Raw genomic sequence first — 26,337 nt, 5'->3', positions numbered from 1 at the left:
CGTAGAACTGATTATACCGAACTGCGGCGATCAGTGTACACGGCAGTGCATCAATTTAGACATCCATCCGTCCATCAAGACATACGGGCGTTCGTGCAATGCACATCTCACACCAGTGCTTGGTGATGTGGTGTGACATATTTTTAACCTTGCAAGCATTGCGCTACCTACAACGCAACGCTTTCGTTTGACTTCTGCAGGCGACCAATTTGCGGAAATCGCCGAATCGTGATCGGCGGGTTCGTCTGGAAACCCACCTCTCATCGGGAACCGTCCGCTCCTTCCGACCTACAGTTTCCCGTTATGATAATCACAGCCGCAGCAGCAGCAGCAGCAGAGCAGCGTATACACTCCCTTCCAGGGTGGAGACGAGCTTTCCGAACCCGAAACACAACGTGGAACGAACCCCCAAAGGCCATCATTTCGTAAATAAGCATTACGAAATAATTGACTTCGGATTGTTGCTTACGGGAGCGATCGGGTGTGCTGCCATTTTTTTGATTGCACCGTGCACGCCCGCGGTAGGGTTTGTTACTTCGTTTTATTTTTGCGACGCAATACGCACGCGGATATCGTCTCCAACCTTTTTGCAGGCGAAAGCTGCGTCAAATCTACGACACATTGGATTGCGTACGTGGCCCCATTACACGCCTTTGGCTCGTTGGCCGCGGTAAAGATAACAACCCGGCGAACTGAGCCGAGGGTTTCCTCCTGTTATCCACCCTCGGGATATCTCTCGGGCGAGCCCGTTCGAATGCGGTTAGTATTTCGCACTGCAATTGCCGCGTCGCGAATTTTATGCGTTTCTGTTTTTTACGCCTGGCCGCGTCTGAAGCATCGTTCACGGGTTCGTGATAGTTTTTCATTAACGGGTTTATTATAAACATAAAGCGTAATGATATGTTTTATGCTGCCTCATTTTGCGGACATCTTGAGAACAAACGAAGTGCCGACAATAAAGCAGACGAGCGGCAGAGGTACGTGGCATAAGCATTGCATGCCACCTGCGGCAAAGGCTTGCGCAGCCATAGGTGAAGCATTGTGTATGCGTAACGTAATGTATGAGATTTTGCGCACAAAATGAGCTGTTAACACCGCGATCGTGGATGAAAACGGTTCAAAAGTCATGGCACCCCTTCTTGCAGCACTGTAGGTGGCCAGTGAAACAAGAGGTGGCGAGGTCGAGCTGGATGAGAGATTGGGACAGCATTAATCTAGCTATGACTGACCTCAATACAGTTTAAGGTGTTTGGTAGCTTTTATCCATTCCACGGTGAAATGGCTAATGCGCGACACAGTGGCCCCATAGAGTTTGAAGTATTATTGTGAAAAAATAAAATAGATTTTCAAAGCTTAAAAGTTGAAAGTGTTTGAAAAATGGTACTTGAACAACTTTATGAAAATGGAGCAATCACGAGTGAACCACCATAAACACACTTTCCTTTAAAATTAATAACAAACACGCATTCTTGTTGCAGCCTTTTCGCTACAGACATATTCCAGCAAATCCCGCTTGTACAGCATCCCCACCACGTCCAAGAGAGAAAACTGTGCGCTGTAATGGCGATTAATTAAATTTACATCTCCATCATCGCACGTTCCAACTCGGGCTAATGATAGCAGGGAATGCCATCGTCTCATTCAGCACATCACACCTGTCTCCATCAAACTGGCGAGATACCATCACCGTACTACTCCTATCTCCTGGTACGATACGCTAAACATTACGAATTTCAATACCTTTAACTATGGAATGAAAAGCGAAGTCAGCGAGCAGCCACGGCCGTAAGGTTTTTGTCGCAGTCACTTTCTACCCTTTGCTTGCAGCAACTGTTAGCCTTAGATGGGACGGGTGAGTGCGGACATATTGTACGTGGGTCACCGTGCTATGAAGGGCTCAGCTTGCTAAGAAGTGGGACAATCGTCCGGTGGAAAACACGGACTGGGCGAGAAGAGCTGTCATGCCGTGCTTCAAGTTCAACGACCAGCTAGCCCGATATGGACGATGCTTGGTTCCTGTTGTTGTTGTTGTTCAGTTGAGCGTGCAGCATGTACAGCTGTTGCTGGCCATGAGCGGATCTTTGTGTTGGAATAATGGTAAAAAGGTATATGCTTCCAAAGATGAAAATGCGAGAAGAGCACAGCGAGGGAAGAGACGAAGCTGTACGGTACACGAACACAAGGTAATGCGAATATCCGAAGGGTTGGCTTGCTTCCCGTAGTTGGCCGCCATCTTGCTGTTGATTCTTTGGATTGCGTGTGGACTTCATATCTACAATTATCAAATCAAATTAATTAGATTCAATCATATTTTATCCCCATCTTCGTGAATCATTTGGAGCATTTAATATGCTTGTTCACTGATTATGGTTTATTTCCAGCAATGTGTTGAGCAAACTTATTGGATCATCGTATCTGATCATTTGACAGCAAGTAAGTTTTTGATCATATAACTGAAGTTTTATTCTTCACTAAGGATTACCAGTGATAGGCCAATTTATCAGGAAGTGGGAAACCTTCACCAGAGTTGATGCATGTGGATATAGCTATTGTGTAGAATAGCTTTTTCTAATCACAGCTAAGTAAGTACTTTAGAAATGATCGACCATAACATTGTGTGGATATTCACCACGCTGTAACTATGTAATGGTTAGGAAGGAAGAACATCGTTAGGAAGAATATATTTTTTATTTCAATTTGCTTCGCTCATGCTTTCCAGAAGTGCCGAAGTTGTTCGACTGTGACGACAGTGCCCAGTAGCAGCTATATTACAGCAGTAATTATATTCATCCGCTGATTGCACTTTGCAGTCCATTAGACACACTTAGTTTGTTTGGTATTCTTTGTTATTCCTTGAAATTTCTTCCAACTCATACTAGACACTTTACAGTGCCATCGTACAGGAAACGAAGGGTTAATTGTTTGTTTGGCTTGCCGGTACATAAGCAAGCAAGCAGTACAGTTACAACCCTACTTTTTTCAGATAGAGCATTTCTTTGTTGGTGTACTCAAAATTCAACTGGTCAAAAACGCACCCAGAAGAGATGCCCGATGCTCGGATAATCAAGTTCCGGTGATGAAAGCGTTTAAAGCAGTCCACAAAATATCTGATCTCACACTAAAATGCTAAAATGTTCTCTGAATGTTTGTTTCTGAGTGTTGAAAGAATCCTGGTACGACCTCAGCTTAGCGCTGGATGAAACAGTTCCCCAACATTTCCTGAACGGCGGCTTTATTCTCCATATTCAACACGCACGCATGTTCAACACGGTCAAGTTTCTTCTGATACAACAAGAAATAGCGCCTAAGTGCAAAACCGCAGCCCTTTTGCCCTCTAGAAAGTTCTTTCATTAATGGTAATCATTAGTGCGCTAATAGCCCATCACTAAAAGCTGTGCCGGTGGCCTCCCTGCATTACACTGAACCTTTTCTCTCCTCAAATCACTAACTTCCATCCATGACCAACTAAAACGTGTGTCGATAATTTAAACTTTCGAGTGGTCAAACAGAGGGGCCAACCAACGGGAAGGAAGACGACGTGCAGCAGAAGTCGAAGAAAGTAGGCAAGCAAGGTTACTCTACTCTTCTGCTAGTGTTACAGGGCTATGGTAATAATCTTCAGCTTCGTTTCGAACCTAGCTTAGATGGTGGATAGTTTTTATGCTTTGAATCGAGCGGTTTTTCCTGTTCTTGAATTTATTCCACACTCATTCTCCACATAATGGATCTTTGGGTCAAGGAACAGCGTTGTTTTGAGCTATGTTTCGTTTGTTGGATAGCCATAGCTAAAGTATCTCAAAAATCTTCCAAGATCTTCAGCAAAGTCTTTCGTCTGTGTCTGAACTTGTGCGGCTTTTGTGAATGTGATATTTTCCGGAAAGAGAGAAAGAGAGAAAATAAATGCAGAGAAAACGTAAGCTTCACTGCTGATCGTCCAACAACACGCCAGCTAAGCCTACGGCTAACCCCGCTGACTCCCACCGATCAGTCGGTTGTGAGCAGGTTTTGTGTACGCCTGATCGTATCGGGTCTCTCGACAAAACGATTGTGCTCAGGTGGCTTCCCGCTATGATCTCCGATCCATGCCATCTGCTCGATTGACTCAAAAAGATTAAGCAAACCGCTAGTCCAGGCAGGCTTCGTTTTCCCGAAAAAGAAACAAGCGAATGCCGTGTCTTGCGTACGGACGATTCCAAAGAATTCACCGTCGATGATCGTCGGACCCCTCGTGGATAAGGTTAATTGGGATAAACCAGGGCCCACGGCACGCAGACAGCAGGACGATGCTGACATTTATAGACGACAAGTGGATCGTGGACGTCAAGCTCTGAACGGCAGAAGCTCTGACCGAACGCACCACCGCCCAAAAAGCCTAAGGGGTCTTTGCCTTTTCTGTACACGTGTTATCTTCTCCCGCACGCAGGTTATGTACGCTTTCTTTCTTTGCTTGCTAGCGCGTCATTTGCCCAACGGGTTAATCCTTTTCGTATTTATGGTGCGCAAAATTCGTCACAAAGCGTTCCTGTCCCCCTTATGGCTGCGGGCAACGGTTGACCTGTATGTTCGAGGATAACGGACCATTAAATTGGACGTCAACATGCAAAAAGGTAGGAAAAATGAGACAACACACACGACGAGAGTTTGGCCGGTCTGTGATCGGTGTCTGTTAGCAGTACCCGCCAGTGCTAAACTGTCAAATACGGTGTTTTTCTTGGAACAGTATCCCGCAAAGCATTGTCGATCAATCGCAACCGATCAGGTGGTTTGATCGAAACAGAACTATTTGCGCTACTTTTTCGTTTCTTGGAGATTAGCCTATTTTCTCGAATTCTAATCGCATCTGTTCCGGCATCCAATTAACAATTAGTCAGTTTGCCACACTCGGCAATTCGTTTCACGAACTTTTTTACGCAACAGTTACAAATTGATCTCAATCGGAAATTAAAATTACTATATACACCCATTGTAGTGCTATGGTAAAATAAAATCAGCCAAAATCTCACCACAAACCCACACACACAGACAACCAGGCACACTTGGAAAAGACATTGCGTGGCATATAAAATGACATACGGTGCTTCTTGCGATGCGAAATCGCCCAATCATCGATCGATCCAGGGGTGGTGCATCAGCACGTGAAACCAATGCGGCAACAGAAGAACAAATTAACGATTTCGGCACCTGCCGAAATTGGATGCGCCGTCGTCACTAGCCCGCTCTGACACACGGCAAGAACCTGCTGCAACTACCATCGAAAAAGATAACCATCGATCGGTATGAAGGGTGGGGATATAAAATCGATCGCAAAGAAGAACACCACAAGAACTCCCTGTTGGTACCAGTGTCATCAATTAATCACCCATCTACGGAACAGCGCGAATGCGGCGCAATAAATTGGCGCGTGAAATAACGTGCCTCACAAACAGACACAAACAGGACAGGTAGTGTGAGGCTCGAGTTTGGTGGTGGATATAAAACCGCAGCCCAATGTTGTTGTGTATAGAACGGTATTATTTTTGGCAAACTATCAAAAACTGCTAGGCTGTCTGTGGTTTCATCGCGTGGTCGCTTTCTTCTGGTTGTCTTTTTTATCACTTTTTACGTGCTATAATCAAACTTGTTCGGTTGACGCGTAGTATTGCTTCAAAAGAATGCATTTGAACATTATTTTTGTAGCCTGTTTGTTCAAAAAGCACTGTTTTATGTATTACTGTAGGACCATATTTCCCTTTCTTTGTATGTGACGCTTTTTTGTTCTGTATTAAATGTTTGTATGTCGCTGGAATGTATTTCGGTCGATTGGGGTTCATTCCATTCTTCCACTCTGGTTTCTGTTTCTCTATGACCATAAGACACCCTACAAGCTGAACCTAAAGCTCCCGGTCCTCCAGCTCCAGGAGAAATGAATGAAATATGCGATACAATTAATTCAACGAATCGATATGAAATTTATGCAAATAACAGCATATCTGCATACCGAACTGGCGACGTAGTAAGGTGGTTTCGGACGCTCAACACCACCCTGGTGAGCTGCGCAGGTAAGTCCTGCGGAAAGAAAGTTTTCTTCAGCTGTCACCAATATACCGGGTCGCTGTAACAGCAATGGGGGACGCTGTCCTGTTATCTTTTGCTTCGTCATTCGGAACGCATGACAGAGGAGGGAGATCGAAACAAAATAAACGACCCGATCAAAACATTTGACTGGCTTTCGTAGTGCTCCCGAGCCGTGCCTGGTTCGGATCCGCCTTTTCACAAGCATTGCCCGATAAGTTTAAGGAGTGTAACTGGTTTCTGTTCGATATTGATCGGTGGAAGTTTACTCAGATTGTCACATCGGCATCAAAAGAGAGGACCTGATTTTATCTTGACAATACGAGAGACGAATTGAAAGAAGACAACACGAAAACGTGTTATAAGAAATCGTGTTTGTGTCAGAAGTTGTTTGCTAACGTTGTGCTGCAAAGATTTTAAATAAGACTAACACGAATTAGCAGGGGTATGAATGAACTTTTCTTATCCTTAAAATAATAAGTAAACAATACTTAAACGTGGGGTAAAACAATACCAGATCGCCTGTTATGGTATATTTTCAGAATACGTTTCATCAGTAAATGGAAAATCAGTGTGAAAAGAATTTGTCTTAGCTCCAGAAAAGAAACTACACCTCGTTCATCACAGCCTGGAAGCCTGATTAGCTAAATTTACATGCTTGATTTACACACTACTTCAATCTGGGAATTAATGTTTTATTTTCACCCTCTCTCCTTCTTTACCCCATTCTTTACCTGTATCTGATCTGATCTCAATCTCATCGCCGTTTGGTTGGCTGATTGATAGATAGTTCATGCAACATTTGATGATGAAGCAAAATTTGATCTATAGAGTTTTCTGTTCAAGAAGATAATTTGTATTATAAACGCTGTTGATGGAAATATTTTATATCTTAGGCGGTGGTTGGGTGTTTTCATAACTTTTCTTCTTTTTGGAGTAACGAACGAACGCTATTCAACAACACGTTCTTTTAAGGCCATTGGGACACAGGAGTAAATTTAAATGTATAATTATTTGATAATCTTTCAGTAGCGATTATTTCATTTAAACAGTTAAACAGTTATATTGCTCTGCATGCCATATAACGAACCAAAAATGAAACAAAAAGGCATGAAAGTCTTAGATGCCATAGCCACGACTAATCGAGCAGCTCATGCCATTCGCACGGGCAATTGACGCTGTCGCTGACAGGTGATGGAAGATTTCCTGCCGTTGGAATCTGACCCATTCTTATCTTCTCTCTTCATAATCGCCTTTCCTCGTATTTGCAGCCAGTCATTATGTTCACATTATCATTCTTCGTTAATTAAAATTGAAAGCCTTTCATAGTAAAAAAACCCTCATAACACGTGTCACAAACTCAATCGCGTGACTTTGAAATGCAATATGAAGAGATGGCTTTTAAAACAACCAAGTTAAGCTAAAATATATAACAAATATATTACTAGAGGCGTGGTTAAATGCATGTAAAAAATATTGGTATGGAAGCTTTAATTCATTTGGGGGAATTATTTTTGATGCATTTATAATAGCTAAAAACAAAGTACTTGCATCCATACATTGAAGGCTATGTCATCAACAATGATTGATGAGGGACTGGAAAGGAGATTAGAGGACAAGCTTGTATAGAAAGTATAATTTGCTTGATTGTTAAATACTTCCATAAATTCATATGAATGTTTGAAATAAGTATTTTATGTAATCGTATTTATTTTCAAAGGTATGACGATTTCCAACGTACGATCAGATCACATTTTTGGAGTAATATCAGATCAGAGAAATTTTCATTTGTTCTGTTAATCTACGTTCTTCTCCAATGCTATGCAAAGTGCGGTACTAGACTGTACAATTAAAAATGTCCTATCAATCGAAACACAATATTCGAATGAGACAAAAAGCCCTGTCCATCGAGCGGATAAAAAGTTACTATAATCTTAACTGCTTCTCTCCCTGGAAGCAACCACTCCTGAACCGCCGATCGGACGTTTTTATATGTTACTCATTCGGAGAGAGTTTTACGATAATTACATGTTTGGCTCCTGCACCTTGGACTAGAAAACTCGATCATCGTGCATGTGTGATGGAGCTTGACACAGCGAAAAGAAAACAGGCTCTGCCGTTCATCCGATTCGTTGCGTTCGGTAAGCTTTGAAGCCTCTACGAGTGTAAACGCTCACAGTGGCGCTCAAACAACTCACACTTCAGCAACTGTAAGCAAGTTTCCAGCGTGAAAAAAATGGTTCCCTTCTCATAAATATATAAATTGACTATGAGGCAATCAGAATGCTTCCCGCCTTACATTGTATCTGCTCTCACTCACTCGCACGCGGGTCTTCGGTTCGGTTTGACTACATGCGGCATTCCAGCTGCTGAACAACATTCAGATACCAGCCGTTCAAACAAACCGTCCCACCAAACAGGAGAGAAGGTAAACTCCCCAATTTAAACCATTCCAATCCGACCTCGTTCGCCCAGTTTGAAACTCCTCGAGCAGAATCGAACGGACCATTTGAAGATCGCAACGGCTGGCTCCACATTCGTTGATCGCTCCAAACGGTCCCATACTTTGCCTCGCAGATAGTGCTTTTCTCATAAGGAAATTTGCAATAAAAATAAATTTTTGTTTCCCCTGGCGGGTAGCGGGTATCTTTACGAGCACAGCCAGGGAACGAGCGTAGTTATGCGCAGAGACAGTTTCTGCAGTTGGTTGCATTTTATACCAATTTATGCTTCTGGTCAACCAAACCATTTACAGTTTCGTTTTGTATTGCAGCATGCCAAACCAGGCTGCATGCAGAGCATCTGCAGTTCAGACGTATTTCACGTTTGCAGTGCAAAGTATCAATGAAGTATTGAAGTTTGTTCCCGCTTCTCACTTATCTCACGTACTTTCGTGCTGCACGACAGTGCATGTGCTGTATGAACATTGTTTATAATAAAATTGTAACTGGTGTACAACACATTGGCATGTTATATAACTATTCATGGTACATTATAATTTGTACAATCCAAATAGCTACAAATATCAAGCATAAAACTTCATTAAATGTCAATCAAATGTTTCCTGTATTAGCCCTGTACATAAAACATTTTCATATTTTAAGTCGAAACAAACAAGTTCAGTAACATATCGGGTAAACCGTTCACCGAATATCGCCCAGAAATGGAAAATCGTGACAAACTGTTTTGCTGCTTTTGCAAATGAAAAGCTCCCTCCTTTCAAAAACCCTCATTGAACATCCAATAGCTCGCAGCCTTGTACTGTGTAGTGCTGGTAAATGGAATGAACAAAAAAAACGTTTCAAAGCACAGCTCACAACTATTGAGCAGCTCATAGCCACGTCCCACTATAGCAGAGCCTTAGTTGACGGTGCAGTAAGAAGATTTTGTATGGTGCCAGGTCGTGTCATGCTTTTTGGCTCGGGACTATGTCAGAGAAATGGAAGAAGGGGTCAAACTACGAATGCTGGCTTACGTTTTTCTGGTTTCGGACTGACAATTGCCCATAGACAAAACAGGGAGTGTGGTGAGTCGCGTTTGCACAAGATCCACGAGCACCGCTGGATTGCTGGAAGCCGTACTCATGCTCTGCGCTCTCGACTCAAAGTAAGTGGGTTAGCACAGCTAGCCAGGTAAACCGAAAGGCCGAATCAGCCCCACAACTAATGGCGTTGCCAAAGGAATTGCTGAGAAAATAGCAAACCTCAGTTTAGGTTCGCGTTGATCATATGAGCCACTTTACTTTAAGTTTCGGCAATTTATTTCTGGAAAATTTAACCGTTTATACAGCTTGTTTCATTCATTTTTCGTTACAAATCAACACGACGTATGCGATTGCAATTTCAATTCTTTTAAAATTCAAAGTACATTAAAATGCTTTTGTTATTCCACTGCGAAGCCATAATAAGCCTACTCCTTCCTGTCCATGCACACGGAACGCACAATAACCGCCCCAAAACGAAGCGCAAGAAACTGATCGAGTGGCAGAATTTAATTATAAATATGAAATTTGATACGCCTCTGCGTTCATTGCAAGAACCAACCAAACTCGAATCACGAAAACAGACCATCTCCTCAGAAACTAACATAAATTATGTATGAATATAATTTGTGTGGTGTGTGAATTCGGGTTTTTTTTATTTCTTCTTAACCAACTTCAATGTCTTTGCCACCAAACCATTTGTGGGTTTGCATTCCAGAGTGAAGCAAAGAACCGCGTGTTTTGTGCTTTGCGTCTCCGCACAAGAATCCTGCAAGAACAAAACATTCGGTCGGAATGCAAAAGATGAGATAGCAGACCAGCAGCACACTGGCAATAAAACCGAAGTCTCACAACCCGTTCCGCAGCTCGTTTTGTGTAAAGGTAAACAAAACAAACTCATCCAGTTTGTACCCATGGCTGCCGTCGCATTTAGCGACGAAACGATCGGGGACAAGGGATGGAACGAAGCGAAAAAGCACACTAACATCACGAAATGCAGCTTCATTGCATCAGCCTTCAGCCTTTGCAGGCAGTGCAACACAATGGATATTGCACTTGGGTTTGCAAAGACGGGTCGGTGGATAAATGCAAGAGCGAAGCCCAACACCACGCTCAGCAGAACCGCACACAAAAATGGCCACCACAAATCATTGCATAAACATCACCACTTGGAAGAAAATTGTATCCGTTTGCATCCGCCCGGTCATGCTCCGTGCCCCGTCCTGGATGCACACGCTACGATGCACTTCGTACGCTGTGCACAGGTCGTTTTTCATTCGTTTGTCGGTACAGAGCAACGACAAACACTTGCGCTTGGCATATTTCTTGGAAACCGAACCGAAGGACACACAAGAAGACCAGAGAGACGCATCGATTGCGCGCCAAATGGCAGTCATCAGGGCGTCCTCGATCGGCTGCCATCGGAAAGCAACCATGAATGCATCGATAAATTCTGTTCCGCTCCGGGGGCAGAAACACGGAAGGAAGAAATTGCAATCGCGTGAGTGTGCCAGGCTGGAAGCGGGGAAATCAAGTTCCGAACATGAAATCGGAACATCCACCAAGATGTCTGTGCACACCATCCGTTGGCATCCTGTTTCGCTTCCACACCACAGCAATGACCGGGGGTTCGTCGCTTGTGCCACCGTTTAGCCTTTCGCGATCCCTTGCATGTTGCTTGGTCGAGCTGGACGGTAATGAAGGCACTTGCGCGAGTTGGCTTTTGGCGCGGGACATATGCACAACACACAAGTAAGGGATTGTGCATGTTCTTTGAATAACATTTGTATGTCAATGCGTCAAGTAAATGTTATATAGAACATGGCCAGATATAAATTTTACACCGTCTTTAAACTTTCTTATCCTTACTTATTTACTCTTTTCTAAAAAAACATTCTACATCATCGCTCATATTTTTCAACGTAAACTTTATCAAAAAACAAATAAACAAAATGTGTAAATAAACCGCAACAAATTTCCACAACAGCAAATCCCAATAAACAAATCTCACAACCAAGGTATTTATTGTAATGTGACAATGAAACGACCGTTCAACAATATATTACTATAATTGCATGTATGCAATCATTCTCACTATATTCGAAAACTAACTAACAACACTTTTCAAACCTTAATAACACCAACTACGTCGCAAAGATGATGGTCGCGCCGTCGCAAAGCTCGACCAACTGGAAGCAGCAGAAAGAAACGACGAAAGCAAAGCTACCCACCAGTGGAGAACGGCATAAGTGCAAAATAAAAACAGACTCAGTCCGGCCATTTTCGAACCCGGTTCCCTGATTCCTGAAGAAGGCTAGTTTTCTGGAAGAACGGAAGAAAACATTCACTTTGCCAAAGCGCCCGGCGTCGTCAACCTTCAAGCTTGGCAAGGAAAGCACGCTGCAATGCTCCGGCAGACGAATGCACGGTTCAAGGTTCCGTCTTTTCGATCGCAATCGGGCTCGAATTAAATAACAGCACAGAATCAAAACAGCAGGAGAACCAGACACAAGGCACCGAAAATGAACAACATATATGTAAGTTATAATTTTCGGAACGATGTTTCTCGTTTTTATTTCGTACAGGTCGCTCATATCCCCGATTGACGACCTGCACGCGTATTTCTCCGAGCCGAAACAAATAAAATCCCAAATTCAATGCACTCCACCCCGTCCGATGGATCATGATCATCATCATCGTGATATTCACCGAACGACGCCAGAACACCACACATTGAGGCAGTACGACAAGGAAGAACAACGCACGAAGAAAGATCGTTTGATAAATGCTAAAGGCTGCTACACAAAAGCAGCAAACAAACGAGGCAATAATTAGAAATCCATGGCCGAACCCGATATGCTGAAACGCAGGCAAACCGGAGATGGCATTTCCATTCCAGCCTGGGCGCTGCATTCGAACAGAGCTATTTGAATGCAACATCCAACGGACAGCGCCAACAGCGGTCGTTGGAACGTCGCGAAAGAATTAATGTTTGGTTGCAGGTCGATCCTGCTCGATGCAATGCAGTTCGCAATCAAACGGGGAAGTTGGTTTGCATAAGGTTGGCGAGCGGTCGGCTGCCTGCTCATCATGGTTCCGATTGATGATAGACGGATGCACGACGTAAAGTGCTTTGGGCATCCTTTGTGCAGTGCGCCCGGAGCGGTGGTAGATGCTGCAGCTGCAATCAGTTAAGGCGAGCGCAGTGGCGTGATAGGTTAAGTGAGTAGTTCCATTTGTTAACCAAAAGCATTAGCACGGCGATGAGCATCGTGAAGGGTATGTACGATCGTTTTGAGCACTGATTTACGTCACCGCTCAATATTCTTATACAGACATGTTTTGATACAGACATTATACAGACATGATACATGTTTTAGCAAAGTGCAAAGTTGCAATATTAACTACTGAAACGTAATAGTAAGTTATTCAACTAACATAGATTAATGCACAATTAAACTGCTCCTTTAATATCACCACAAAGAACAATTTCTACATACAAAGTGCGTCATTTAATACCATGTCAGTGTAAGAAAAATAACCGACAAAAGATAGTCTTTATAGACCACCATAAAACCTAACTACCGAATGAACTGAAAGCAATTAGCCGCAGTCATTTCGTAGGTTCATTATCTGATTTTCTCTCTCGAATCATAGTTGACATTTTTTGTACTCACGAGCCACGATCATTTTTTGGGGTGTTTGAAAAGCGGCTACGGGGCAGTGTGTTTCATTAATTGGCTGCTCGCTTGCAGCACACGCTCACACAACCCCATCATAAGGAATTTTAGATGCTGGCTTTCTGATGTAGTTGCTGTTGTTGTTACTGCCCTGTCGTCAAAGGCTGGAATCATTTTCATGAGTAACGATATAAATAGCATAATTTCGTTTCAAAATTAATGACGTGCGTCATTAGGTTGGCCCGATCGCTGACCGGCGATGGTTGTCTTAAGCTGCCGCCTGTGCTCTTTGCCTGCCACGACAGCAGTAGGATGAATGAACACCGTCTGGGGCCTCTGCATCCAACGCAAACGATTGTATCGAGCAAAAACAATTTTGTGGTTGCTGCATCGAAACTCAAACTCTTTCAAAAAAAAAAGACGAGAAGCGTACGCTACCCTAGTCGCTAGACGTTCATGTTCCTCGGGTGCTTATGCACATGTGCAGCGTGGCATTTTCAATGGTAACGTTGGACATTCTAATTAGGGTGTATGGCTGTTGTTTTCGCTCGACCAAGCGGTAGCTACGTTATCGTTCGTGCAGCGCGATGCTACCCACCTGTCACAAGAACAAGCGGCAAAGTACTGTTTCAATATACGTGTTAGAGCTTTAACACACCATCGACTTGTTTTCGTGTTTGGCAACTCTGCTCTGTTTTAGAACAGTTTACAAAACCAGCTAGTGTCTGCTTACCTTGCAACTTCTTTTCCGTTTCCCAAAACTTCTGCAGCTCTGTAAAGTATTTATCCAGGATGAAAACCTTCGACAGGCCGAGGGTGGCCATTTTGCTCGGAGAAGCACTATCGTAACGCTCGCTCGCACACTCCGTCACATCCACCATGCATGCGGGTGTGTTCAGAAACGAACTTCGACGATCATCCGTGAAGCCGTTTCGCACAACTTATCACTCGGTTAATCCTGTTTTTTTGCGTTACTCAAAATAAATTACACCCTTTCGCGATGACCTCCAAAATATGTGGACTCGTCTTGAATGTGGTTTTCTTTTCTTTTTTGCGAGCTGTTCAACGATTTTTTTCACTTTGGGTATTGGGGTTTTTCCCTTATTCTTCTTTTGCACTGACTATGGCGCTACGGCAAGCGATTATGTTTTGCTGTAATCATTGGGTTGAGGAATCGTTTTTTCCCGTATCTCCCGTTTTCTCATCTATACTCTTTCTTCGTTATTTTTTGTATCTCCACACTCTAACCCAATGTGTTTTGTAGGACCATTCTACGGACAGCATGTTTTCATTCAACTTCTCTATCCCGTCTTAACGCCTTAGCTTGGGTCACAAAAATCACTACACAGCTCCCTGCTTGCTGCTTTCCAGTTGTGGCTTTTGTTACCCTTCACCATACACACACAAACCATACATATACACATGAAAAAAATACACGTACAAACACACGCAACACAAGCATAGCACTTATACACTTCCAGCTTCAAACAAAACTCCTTGCGCTATATTCCGGTATATTCGAAGATTATTATTACACTAGTTTCCCAACTTGTTTTCTTTCCTTTGCGCCGTTTGTCCACTGCGCAACGGACTGCTCTTTCGCTATCTGTTTTCTATGTTTGTTTCGTTCCCTTTCACTTCCTAATAACACTTCGACCTCTCTAACCATACATCATTCTCATTTATTTGAATTTCTTTCTCTGGCGAGCTTTTTACCACTTCGTTCGTAACAGCACCGCCTTCAACGCCCGTCAAACAAGAGATGGAAAAAAGATCGACGCCGCGCTTGTAGCCCACCGTCGTAATCCTCCATCAAAAAACGTTTGTCCGTTCGTACACAGCGCAGGTTCCCGAAAGCCCTACGGAGCCTATGATTTATAATGCTTCATTTGGACAACCGACGAGCAGCCTCAGCATGGTTTCTTCTGTTGCTTTACCACTTGATGCTATCCCGTTTCTTCTCTGGGATACATCACCTTTCCGACGTATCTGTTGCTCACTGTTGCCTACAAGCGCTATTGTTAATGCTGTTGTTGGTCCTTCTTTTCTATACCTTTTAAATCGTGCTTCTAACCTTCCGTAGCTTCGTTCTTTTTCCCCCTTTCTTTTACTTTACAAACACACCGACTGGGATAATTTCGACGTTGTCGCTATTGTGGCTAGTTCCTTCCTTTCTATTGCGCTTTGTTCAGTTTGTTATTGTTGTTGTTGTTGTTGTTGATGATGATGATGATGATGATAAACCTACTGGTGTTGCCGTTGACTAAATGGCTAATGGCTCAACTAGCGAGAGCCAAATAAGGGTCACGAAAACACCTTTTACTGGTATTAGCCACCAAAACAATGCACTGCTTCTACTTTCAAACACTGTCACACATTTCAGCACTGAACAAATTATTTACGTATATTTTTCACACTACCAATACCTTTTCGACGGCTTTTACACGCTACACGTTATACATTTTTGCAGCGGTAGGTGCATTTTTGCGATCTATCATATAGGTTCACGCTTTCATTTAACGCTACACTTAAATTCGACTACACCCCTGCTCAAAGCATATAACACTTCTGGATTTGTTTTCCAGCACCTTCACTTCATGGTAGCACATTCACAAAGCTCACACGCGCTGCCATCGTCAGCGGAAACTTTCTCGAATCTGAGACCACGCACAGAAACGATCGTACTTCGAACCGCTATTGTACGTTTTTCTCCCTTTTCTTCACCATTCTTCGCTCTTTCAAAACGACCATGCTCAGATGAAACCCATACCACTAAAGGTTAACTTGCAAGGAAGAGTAACATCAACGTTTATTTCTTTGCTCGGAACTCACGCTGGAGTAACCAACACTCTTTTCGAGCGTTAAGAATAAAAGCTTTGCGCAAGTATGCGTTCAGCGTCATGTCAAAAGATTTCGCTGAACGAATTAGCGACGAACCCCTCTAAAATTTGCTCAGTGTGATGGCGATGAACACGGTTGTGAGATCGTGGTTAAAAGCTTGTTTTGTGAGCGAACAAAAATGCTCTCTTTTAATTTTGATACATCCCTCTCGAACTGGTCGAAGCTTTGCAAGTCGACGGCACAGCATTGAAACGGCATGTGTATGCTCCTAAACTTTTGTCTCGTTCGCTATCATACACACAAAGCTTTGTATGTATGAGAATCGGACACTGAATCACATGAGACTACATCTTATGAACGATTTGTGTAACGTTCTATTATTTGCGCAACATTATTTTGAAAGAAAAGATTTGATTTTGAATAAAATATATGATTTTATCCTAACAGTCCTATACTTTATTTTTAAACTTTAATAAATTTCTATTATTAATAAAACTTTAACAAGAATCAACTGCAATATGTCTATAATTCATTTTGCAGCTTCCAGATGTTCACGCAAAAAGCTCTCCTTTGAAAAAGCTCATCGCATGAATGAATTCGTACGATCAGATGCAGGGAAAGTAAATAGAAGAGAGATGCAACATCAAAAAGCTTAACCAACTACGTCGCTCAAACGCCGTTTATTAGTGTAAGTAAGGTTCCGTCTGCGTTTCCGCGACACGCTCAGAGAGTTCCGCTCCAATACAGGTTCATCTGCCACACACGCGTAAAGGTACGGTCAAGTGAACAGGTTTTATTGTTCTCTTTCTCTACCATTTTTACTCTCTTGCGTGTTATCTCGCTCGCTCTGCAACACGCTTGTCATTTTACCATGTGTCCTAAACGAATGTAAATGTGTGGAGCCACTCGAAAGGGTCTCTGAGCCGATGGTGAAGAAAGGAGTGAAAAACGAATACATAAAACTCTACGAACACGCTAACTAAAAACCTCATACCACAGACTCTTGCGAACCTCAAAAAGCCTTAGACCGACTCCCTTTACGCATTTAAGCGCAGGAACCTGTTTCTAAGCCGTTTTCACGTTTACCCAGAGTATCCGACCGTTTGAATACCGGATCGTTTCTAATCTCCACAAAAACCTTTCGCCGATATTTAATTAGGAGAAAACAGGTCCACACAAATGCTGTGCTGGGTTCGGGCCATCCTAGCGGGTCAGATGTGAGCTGTTCGATTATTTTGTTGTGCACGATGTCAGATGCGACAGGTCAGACACGACGGTCCAACGTCTGACGCTGCGCAGGGTAGCATGACTCGTTCCGGATGGGCTGTGTTCCTTTAATGGGCAAATTTAACCTGATTGCATCACTCGGGCTCTTTAGTCCGGAATCGGTAGGCACGGGTGCGGCCTTCTGCATTATCAATAGCGCTTTCCGTCGCATGAATGATGAGCACAATTTGGAGCCCGTCTGGAGAGCCACGAGTGCATCTTCACGCGCAAGAGGTGAAAAAATCGCAAGAATGCATTGCATCCCCATCGCAGTGATTCGTTTGCGCCGAGCAAAAGGCAAAAGAAGTATCGCTTGCCACGGGCAGATTCTCATTACACGAAAAATTACCTTTGCAACATTGTTGGGAGTCTTTTTTGTACCATCACATGCTCCCCGAAGCTCCACGCCCGTAAATGGAAACAATGAGAATATTCTGTCGATGTTGAGTTTTTTCTTGCATTTTGCAACTTATATTATCAGCGGCTGCAATCATTGAAACATCCCTGCAGGGCTGAAGCAGCGCCACTGACGAAGAAGACTCATCGCCAAATATACATGTATAAAAAAATCCAAGCTCATTGAGAACATTGCACAGTGCGATTTTCGCGAATGCTGTAAGACACTTCGGGTGATTTTGTTCGCTTTCTTCGTCAATCCCCTTAGTTACTCACGCCGTCGTCATCATATCACATATTTATTATGCAAATTCATTATGCGTTGGGTTAATCTGCTCATTAGGGATCTGTAAAGGCTGATAGGGAACCGAGGTTTGGCCGATGTCTTTTTTGGAGGCGATACACCAGCGTGCATGAAATGTAAACTTTCATTAATGGCGCATTGTATTGAATATCGAGGTGGGTCAGATAAATAATCATTTAATTTACAGCTTCAAGCAATAAGTATTAACGGATTAAAAAAATATATAACTCAAGTTTGACGATGAAACTCAAGTAAACAACTTTTGCGTTCACGGTGTATTGCGAAGAGAGGTTATGAAGTTTTGTTATATGCTCATCTCTAAATATTATGTAAATGTTTTGTAAATTGATTTTTGTAAACAATAAATAGACTTGATGCAGTACGGCAGCCTATTCGCTGATTCTCCTTAAGTGTCTTTTTGTTTAGTTGCTTATTCCGTTACTTCTATCACGTTTCGATATTTTAATGCTTTTCAAAACGTACATGAACAGTAGCGATTAACAATGCATTTGAAAAACTGTATGTTGTATCTGAACAACTGAACAACTTCATTTCAATTTATACGTTAAATCAATCAAGAAAAGCTCTCATCTAGCTTCCAAGCTTTGAGGAGCTTTTGCCACACCCTCTATCTTTGCAGAGCTTTCACCTTTATACCAGAAGCGTAAGTTGAAGGACTCGTGGTGTGTTTCTTGGATTTTAGTACAAATTTAGTACAGGCCGTTGAAACCTTTACCATCATTGATTAAGTATTTTTGTGATTAATTTCAAAAATAAATAAATAAGAGCGAATCGAAACATGTTCTTTTTTAAATCTGTTGCTTTTTTTTGTCAATCCAAAATGCTGTTTAAAATTTCTTGTCATGGTTCCATACTTGAAAACCAAACATGTTCTTACAATGTAAAAAGGAACGTTTGGTGTTTTATCGCAGGGTGCAATCTCATTCATTCGCGATGCATTCTTAACATCACGCTTATCAACATTATTCTCACACGCCTACATACAACTTTTATCGTGTTTATCTCATTAAAAAGACGGTCATTTTACAGGCGGATACACATCCCCTTACGTTGACGTGATGTGCTGCGCTTATCGTCCCTTTGCCCCAAATGATCCAAATGCCAGGTTGTCCTAAGCGAGTGGTGCAAGTCAGCAACCTTCGACTTTTCCTGCGCATACGCTACGTGCGTCTGCGTTTACTTCGCGCAGATTGTGCAGTTTCCTTTTACTCCACCGTTCCGTCTGCAGTTTGCTGTGCGATCGCATTATCACGCTCCGGTTGTTTATTTTGTTCACTCGTATTGCTTCTCGAGCGAAGGGCCCATTTTCTGGTATTTCACGAATCATAAATTTTAATCGCACCGGGCATACTTATGTTAATCAAAATTGAATTTAAGCTGATAACATCGTTCACTCGCAACGCATAATTGAATGAAACCTTTGGCGTTTCAGCATGGTTTCAGCGTGCGCCGTCGATACTTATTCTCGCCGTTTTCGCAGATTTCCGCAAGAGAACGTTGATTTGCTGTATTTTTTCAACTCGTCCTTTGGTTTACAGAAACCCGTCCCCGGTGTGATAACTGATCGAGGATTTGTTCGAAACGCGGTACAGGTACAGGGAGGTAAAATGAATTGTTTAAAAAAACACCCTATTCCAGGTCGGCCTCACAGCACAGGAGAATGAACAAAAACACAGGAAATAGACTCAAAGATACGATAATATACAGAAAGAGAGAGATGGATATAGAGAGATAGAGAGAGAAAGAGATAGAGAGACTGAGAGGGAGAATAGCCGAGAAAGCCACGAACTGGAAAAAACAGCCTGCCCCACACGCTCGTAATTGACGGACCAGAGCAAACAATCGAAAGCGTAAACTCACTCTTCAAAAATCTGGACGATGAAAGAAAAATTACCTGCCACGGACCTGTTAATACAACTTAAATTATCCGTTTTTTCTTCCCTTGATTCCCTAACCTTGGAACTGCAATTCACTCAAATCCGTGCTCGTGTTCAGGTTGAAAGGTGGTCGAAACGCCATACTAGAATCACCTCGGACTCTGTCACTTGATCATCTCATCAATGCTTGATGAATGTAAACTTCACATAAACAAGTGACCGAATACGTGTCGGTAAATGTTTATCGACAGATTTTGGTTGTGTGGTCAAAAATTAAGATGTACAATGACAATTGCCATTTTATTATCAAGTTGTTTGCTAATAAAACGGAGGAAACTTAAGTGTCTTTCAGGAATCGTAATTTTATAAATCAAATTTAAAATAGTTATATTCATATGATAAATATGAATCATGAATAGTTTATCATCTTTAATAAAATCATGAAACAATTTGAACATACGAATAACACATTAATATATTCCATTTCAACAAATCACTTTCATCCATAATGCAAATTCTGTGCTGTCGACCCTCGATGATCAATCATTCAGTCTCTCTTGAACCAATCATGTCAGCGTGATGTATCCGAATTTCAACACGTCAACAGCATTACGTTAAACAAATGTGAATCGTTCATCATCATTCGTTAATGTTTCTGCAAACCATTGACCGCTTCTTCTCAACGCTTTTGCCCTCCTTGGCGGCACTTTTATCATATACTGACATGTTTGCTGAACATCATAATTGTTTGATGATTGATCCAACAATGGCTGGATACCTTTGTAGTGGTATGAAACATTCAACCACATAAACCCTGTACATCTCGTTTTGTTGACGTGGCTCAGAGCACCGTTACTGATAAATTAATTCACAGATATTCTAGATCATGTTAGTTTGACGGATTATCAAAAAGAGACCTTAAAACAGACCGTTAAGAGATAAACAGCATTCAGTTACGAGGTATTTTCGTTCTTGATACTTCATTCTTCATCACATGTAACCTTACAGTGCCGTTCGCACTGCCAAGTATGTTATACGCAAAGTCAATTTAGGGCATTTTACCATTTTAAGGCTACGCCCTGGCGCTTAAGGTTTCAAAAAGAAATGGACTCTTTACCACCAGAGAACACCAAAGCCATGCTGATCATGGTGTCAGGTTCTGCCAGCGATGGGATTAATTTGGTCATTAATTTCAATTTCAACAACAAAGACACCCTGACAACATGACTGTTTGTGGCAGTTGCAAGTGGCGTGTGAATGGTGACCAACAGCCTCCTTTGCAGGAAAAAAAACAGTGAAAGAGCAACAAATAGCGTGTTCTTACTTACCCGCATTTGGACGTCGTTTTTTGCCGCTACGATTCGGCACACTGTAGATCGGTCCCGGCCGATCAGCCGAGTTTCGATCGATTGGTAAAGTCGTGGAGGCACGCGAGAAGCTAATCGACCCGTGGGCTCGAGACACCGGCCTCTGCATCGGTGGTGACACGCTTTTTGGCTTCCGCACGTCAATGGGTGTTCGCGCACGGGACAACGGAAATGACGCCGGTGCCGAAACGGAAGGGCTGAGAAGCAAACGGGTGACGGTGGCAAAGGAATTGAAAGTTAGGACATGTGAGGATACGTTCACGTAGCAAAAATCATTCAACTTACTTCATTGCCGTTTTGTATTTGCAAAAGAAGTCTGGCCGCATCCGATGCCGCATCAGGAATAGTTCGCAGGCGCGCAAGATGTCCACGTTCGTGCGAATGCTACCCCAGTCCGGTTCGGTGCCCTTGTTTGCGATACTGAACGGGCCCAGCGCTTCGCCCTGGAATTCCGGAATGTTGTTGAAAAAATCCGACGTCTTGTCGTAATCGTCACGTTCACCCGGGTCAGGACCATCGGGCAGGGCAGGTGCATCGACTATCACTCCGTCCATTCTCGAGCGACACATTTGCTGCCTGGTCGGTTTTAGGGCACTTTCGAAACCCTCGAAATCCTCGTCCTCACTGGAGTTGCTAGAATAACTGAGACTACTGCCCTGCGAGCTTGCCGATTCCAGCCCAATGCCTCGATCCGTATGATCCGGCTGTCTGGAGGAAGGCGCCTTTTGACTACTCTTTGTACGACATCTAGCATCGATCGCTTGGCAGCTTCTCTCTATCGTTTTGTTGTAGGAATGCCCGTTCGCCATAGCCGATGCTACTCGACCACTCCACAGACTTTCCGAATCGAGATACATTGCTGTTGATTCCTCCGGTAGGGCTAACTTGCCAACTGCTGGGTGCTTGCTGCCACCATTTGTCATCGAGAGACGCGCATCATGCTCCTGCAGCTTGCCGTCCCTCGAATTACCCGCTTCGCCGGAACTGCCCACTCCACTGGTGCCGCTTTCTTCACCATTCTCATCCGACGGTCGAATGCCAAATTTCATCTCATTATTCGCCAGTACGCCCGCCAATTCCTCACCCACGCTGCGATCGACGTACATGCTAGCTCCACGCAAGTTTCGCTGCAACCGCTTCACATCGAGCTCCTTCAGCGTGTACAACCGCGGGAAACCGCCATCATCGTATGTTGACGAGCTTCTCAGACGCTCCCGGCCGAGGGTCGCCTGCTCGTACGTTTGGTCCGGCAGCAACATGTCACCATGTCAACTCCTGGACGGAACTGGTTTGACTGTTTGTCGTTTGTTTGTTTTCGGGAGGCGAGCTTTAGCGAATTGATCGATGTGTAAGGTAAACGGTACGCAGCCTTTAACTGGCCTGCCGGCCAGCGTGCGCGTTCTCACCTTTGCTAGTGAACAGGTCGGAGGATGCGAGTGAGTGCGATGCAACAGTGGGTTTCGAATATTCAACCAGCCTCAGCCGGCTCTCCACGCCATCACAGACATAATCAGTCGAAAATGTTGCCCCAACGATTTGCGCTCTGCGTCTTCTCATGCCTTCTGTTTCATCTACTGCACCAAAAATCGTTTGTGTCACCAAAAAAACATTCAACACAGGACAATCGTAACGAATCGCGCGGACAACAGCCGGCCCGTGCTCCTGTTGGTGGGATTCCTTCTTGAGAAATTGTAAATTTCACTTGCACCACCATTTGGGGCGCATCACACCACTCGTGAGGGGATGGTGTGGCCTTAAACCGTGGACGATTTGGTGTTGCTTTGTCGAATTTTCATTCCGATTACTTTTTCCGATCTGCTTGCCTTCCTGGTTTTTGTTGTGTTGTGCCAAAATTCAACCTTTTTTCGTCTCTTGGTTGTAATATTTTCTTCCCCACTCGCTCGATTCGTATCTGCAATTTAGAACAGGTTTTGCAAACGGAAAGTCTGTCAAGCCTCCGATGGAACGCCGCTTACTGATGTGACGGATTGTCAACCCTGGAAAGTGTAGCAACATCGAGAGTGGACTGTTAGTTTTAGTTAGTTTTAATGGTATATTATAGCGGTAATGAGCACAATATTGAATATAAATAGACTATCGTTGCTACAAAATAGTGATACTATTTCTTACGTCACATTTTATTTCTGATATTTTTTTAATTATTGCAACACTATTTTTAGGTGCACGTACATTAACCCCAAATGCTATCAAAGTACAGTGGGCCGCGTAATCGTCAAACAAGCTTTGCCTATTAAATTATGGCATTACACATCAGCTTGATGCTACTGCGGCATGCTGAAGCGCAAGAAATTCAAACGCATTCAAGCGCGGCAGAGCGTCATGCTGCCCCAAGACCCTCACTTACTGTCGGTAGAAATGAGCGTAATCCATTGGGAAAATGAAGATATTGTCCGAATGCCTGCGGGCCCCGAACCACGAGCCCGTCAGCAACGCGCCACTAGTAAGAAGTGTCATAATTATTCTACATCAATTTTCAGCCGCACATGGATGCGCACCGGTTTTCCTTTCCTGCCCATGCCCCACTCGAAATGCTCTCCCGTTGCTCATCTTTACGTTCTGAATCATCATAATCGGATCATTCGCTGTCAGCGGCAAAGAAAATATACGTCTTGCGTTGCCAGTTAGGGCTGCACTTCAATGTAAAGTAGACAACATCATCACCATCATTGCCGACATCGAAAGAACTACAGCCAGCGCGGGAATACTGCGCCCAGAAGCTCGGCGGATAGTCGCCATTGCACAAAACAAAACAAACAAACATGGTTGGTGTGGTTTGCTTTGAGGGCAACCGATCGTCCCTATTCTACCGGAGGAAAGCTTCGGCACGATGTTGCATTAAGCAAACGGGCGGGCTCAACTTCCGACAGATACAACGGAACCACAACTTATGCATGCGTATTCATTGTTTTCGGATACTTTCATTCTGATCGTAATGATGGTTGTCCGAATATAAAACAAAAACACTTGTGCATTTTTGTTCTGGTACACAACTAGCCGTGTATCTTGTGCCAGGTTTTGTAACCAACGATGGAGAGGATATTTTAATTCAATTGTGCACAGTACAAAACAGAACTAGTTCGGCTTAAATGCATACAAAAAAAAACAACTGAAGCGTGTCGTAGACGGGCTACTCCCCCCCCCCCCCCCCCTGTCTCAGCAGGAACTTCTTGGATGGATTTTTTTTTGTTCTTGCTGTAGCAGTACAACAAGTTTGATATTTTACGCCAAACACACGAACCCGCAGCCGTGCTGTCAGGGGTTGTGTTTTTGACATCGAGCCGACACTAAGCGGTGTACGGGAAAAATGAAGGCTCGTCAGTGAGTGTGTGTGTATAGTGTAAGAGCTTAATTTATTCGACCAGCTTTTTAAGCTTACGGCTGGAGGCCCGTTCGTAGAGCGAATCTCCCACAGAAGAAATAGATTTGTGAAAATTTGCTGCCGCAAATTGTTCTGTTTGTTCTCTATTAGTTCTAGATGATATGAACCACGATGAAAAAAGGGTGTGTTGTAACAATTATTTGAAACGATTCGATCACATTTTTGGATTTGATTGAATTTTTGAAACGATAGAACTATTACTCTGCATTAATCAATAATTTTGAGAATATTTTAGATACGTTAGCTCAAAAAATCATCTACTGGGTCATATTTTAACTAACTGCACATCAAACATCTTCATAGTTTTTTTTATAATTATATCCAAGTTGCTTGCTTTTATATAAATACAAATCAACGAAGCTGGCACTCTTAGGGAAAAACGGCTAAATCCCAACCTCATCCGCTCATTGTAAATAAACATGCCTTTGCTTAAGGATGGCGCAAGCCGAACGCAAACCAATCGCAGACGAAGGAAGCGTAGAGACGCTCTTAAGTGGCCCATAAAAAGACACGCCACTTTGAACGCCTGTTCCATCTGGACGGAACGGTCCATCGATGGCCAAGATCGGACTCTCTGGTAGCCAGTTCGTATGTGAACCGATTTGTCTTCCTCCGCAATGTTTTCCACAGTACGGAAACGGCAACATCCCGAGTGCCAGTGGTAACAATAGCGTCAATGGCAGCAATGTGAGTAGCCTGGGACAACATAAATACTTCTCTAAATGCGCTCCACCCTAGAGGGGGGCATCTCTTGACGACGGGAGGGGCATATTTACACAGCGCGGTCTGCCATCAAGAAGCCCGCGGAGGAAGATGCTTGCCTCGCCTAGGATGGGGTACAGGGGCAAAAGATGTTGATTTGATTTTCATTTTCGATTTATGGGTAGCAAATGCCAATGTACGCCACACATCGTGTCGACCGGAAAGGAATGAAAGCGGTCGTAGGAAGTGGACTATTTTATGGTGTGGCCTAGTTACCAGCCGGGCTTCTACTCGGTCGCAAAATTTCGTAGTGCTTAAAGAACCTCTTATTCTTCCAATAGATTTTATTTACTACATTTCCGATGAAACTCTCAAAAAACATACATAAATATGTGTTTTAGTCAACTAGGATAAAGTTAAGCTATAGCTCTGCAAAACTCTCACAAACCATTTCAAAGAGTTTCGTGCACCTCATCATGCCACTATCATTAATCAGTCCTTCACAGTCAATCAATCGGGCGTAATCCATCGTACAGAGCGATTCAAAAAGACAAGCGGCACCAAAGATAATACCCAATAAGTCGTCGCTTTTCTCAAACGGACAACAACCATCTGCACAGATACTTTGCCGGCTTTGCGTCTTTTTTTCTCGGGAAACACAACCATCCGTTTGAATAATTGTAACAAAGCTAAGCGAACAATTTTCTCGTCACGACTTCCATGTAGTTTTGGTGCCGAGATTAAGCGCTGTTCTTCACTGCGAGAGGATTTGCTGTGGTATTCACTGTTTTTACTTCTTGTGCTTCTTATTTTTCTATGGTCAGTACAGCTTCAACACGTTAGGGAAAATGCCGAAGTTAGGCTTGAAAATTTTAAACATTTACCTCCAATTACTACACAATACAGAAAACACATCAAGGTGTATCAACAATTGGTGGTTGTATTCTCTAT

General features: G+C 43.2%; 1 protein-coding gene across 4 annotated transcripts in view; it reads right to left on the bottom strand.

The window, feature by feature from the left end:
- The window catches only part of LOC1279348 (unconventional myosin-Ia), a 77,217-nt gene that overhangs the window by 21,163 nt on the left and 29,717 nt on the right, over nt 1-26,337 (bottom strand). For 2 of the 4 annotated variants that reach the window (XM_061656486.1, XM_061656487.1), the window contains 2 exons: nt 21,570-23,281; nt 21,246-21,481 (listed from right to left, as the gene is read on the bottom strand). In XM_061656486.1, the coding sequence (XP_061512470.1) occupies nt 21,246-21,481; nt 21,570-22,543 (1,210 nt within the window). In that variant the 5' untranslated portion in view covers nt 22,544-23,281. Of the gene's footprint in view, nt 1-13,945; nt 15,889-21,245; nt 21,482-21,569; nt 23,282-26,337 lie in introns of those variants that run through there. The other 2 variants (XM_061656489.1, XM_061656488.1) reach the window with 2 other exon arrangements.

The sequence above is a fragment of the Anopheles gambiae genome, chromosome 3 (assembly GCF_943734735.2).
Source record: "Anopheles gambiae chromosome 3, idAnoGambNW_F1_1, whole genome shotgun sequence".
NCBI lineage: Eukaryota > Metazoa > Arthropoda > Insecta > Diptera > Culicidae > Anopheles > Anopheles gambiae.
The sequence above is the reverse complement of the archived record's forward strand: the minus strand, read 5'-3'. Positions and strand labels throughout refer to the sequence as shown.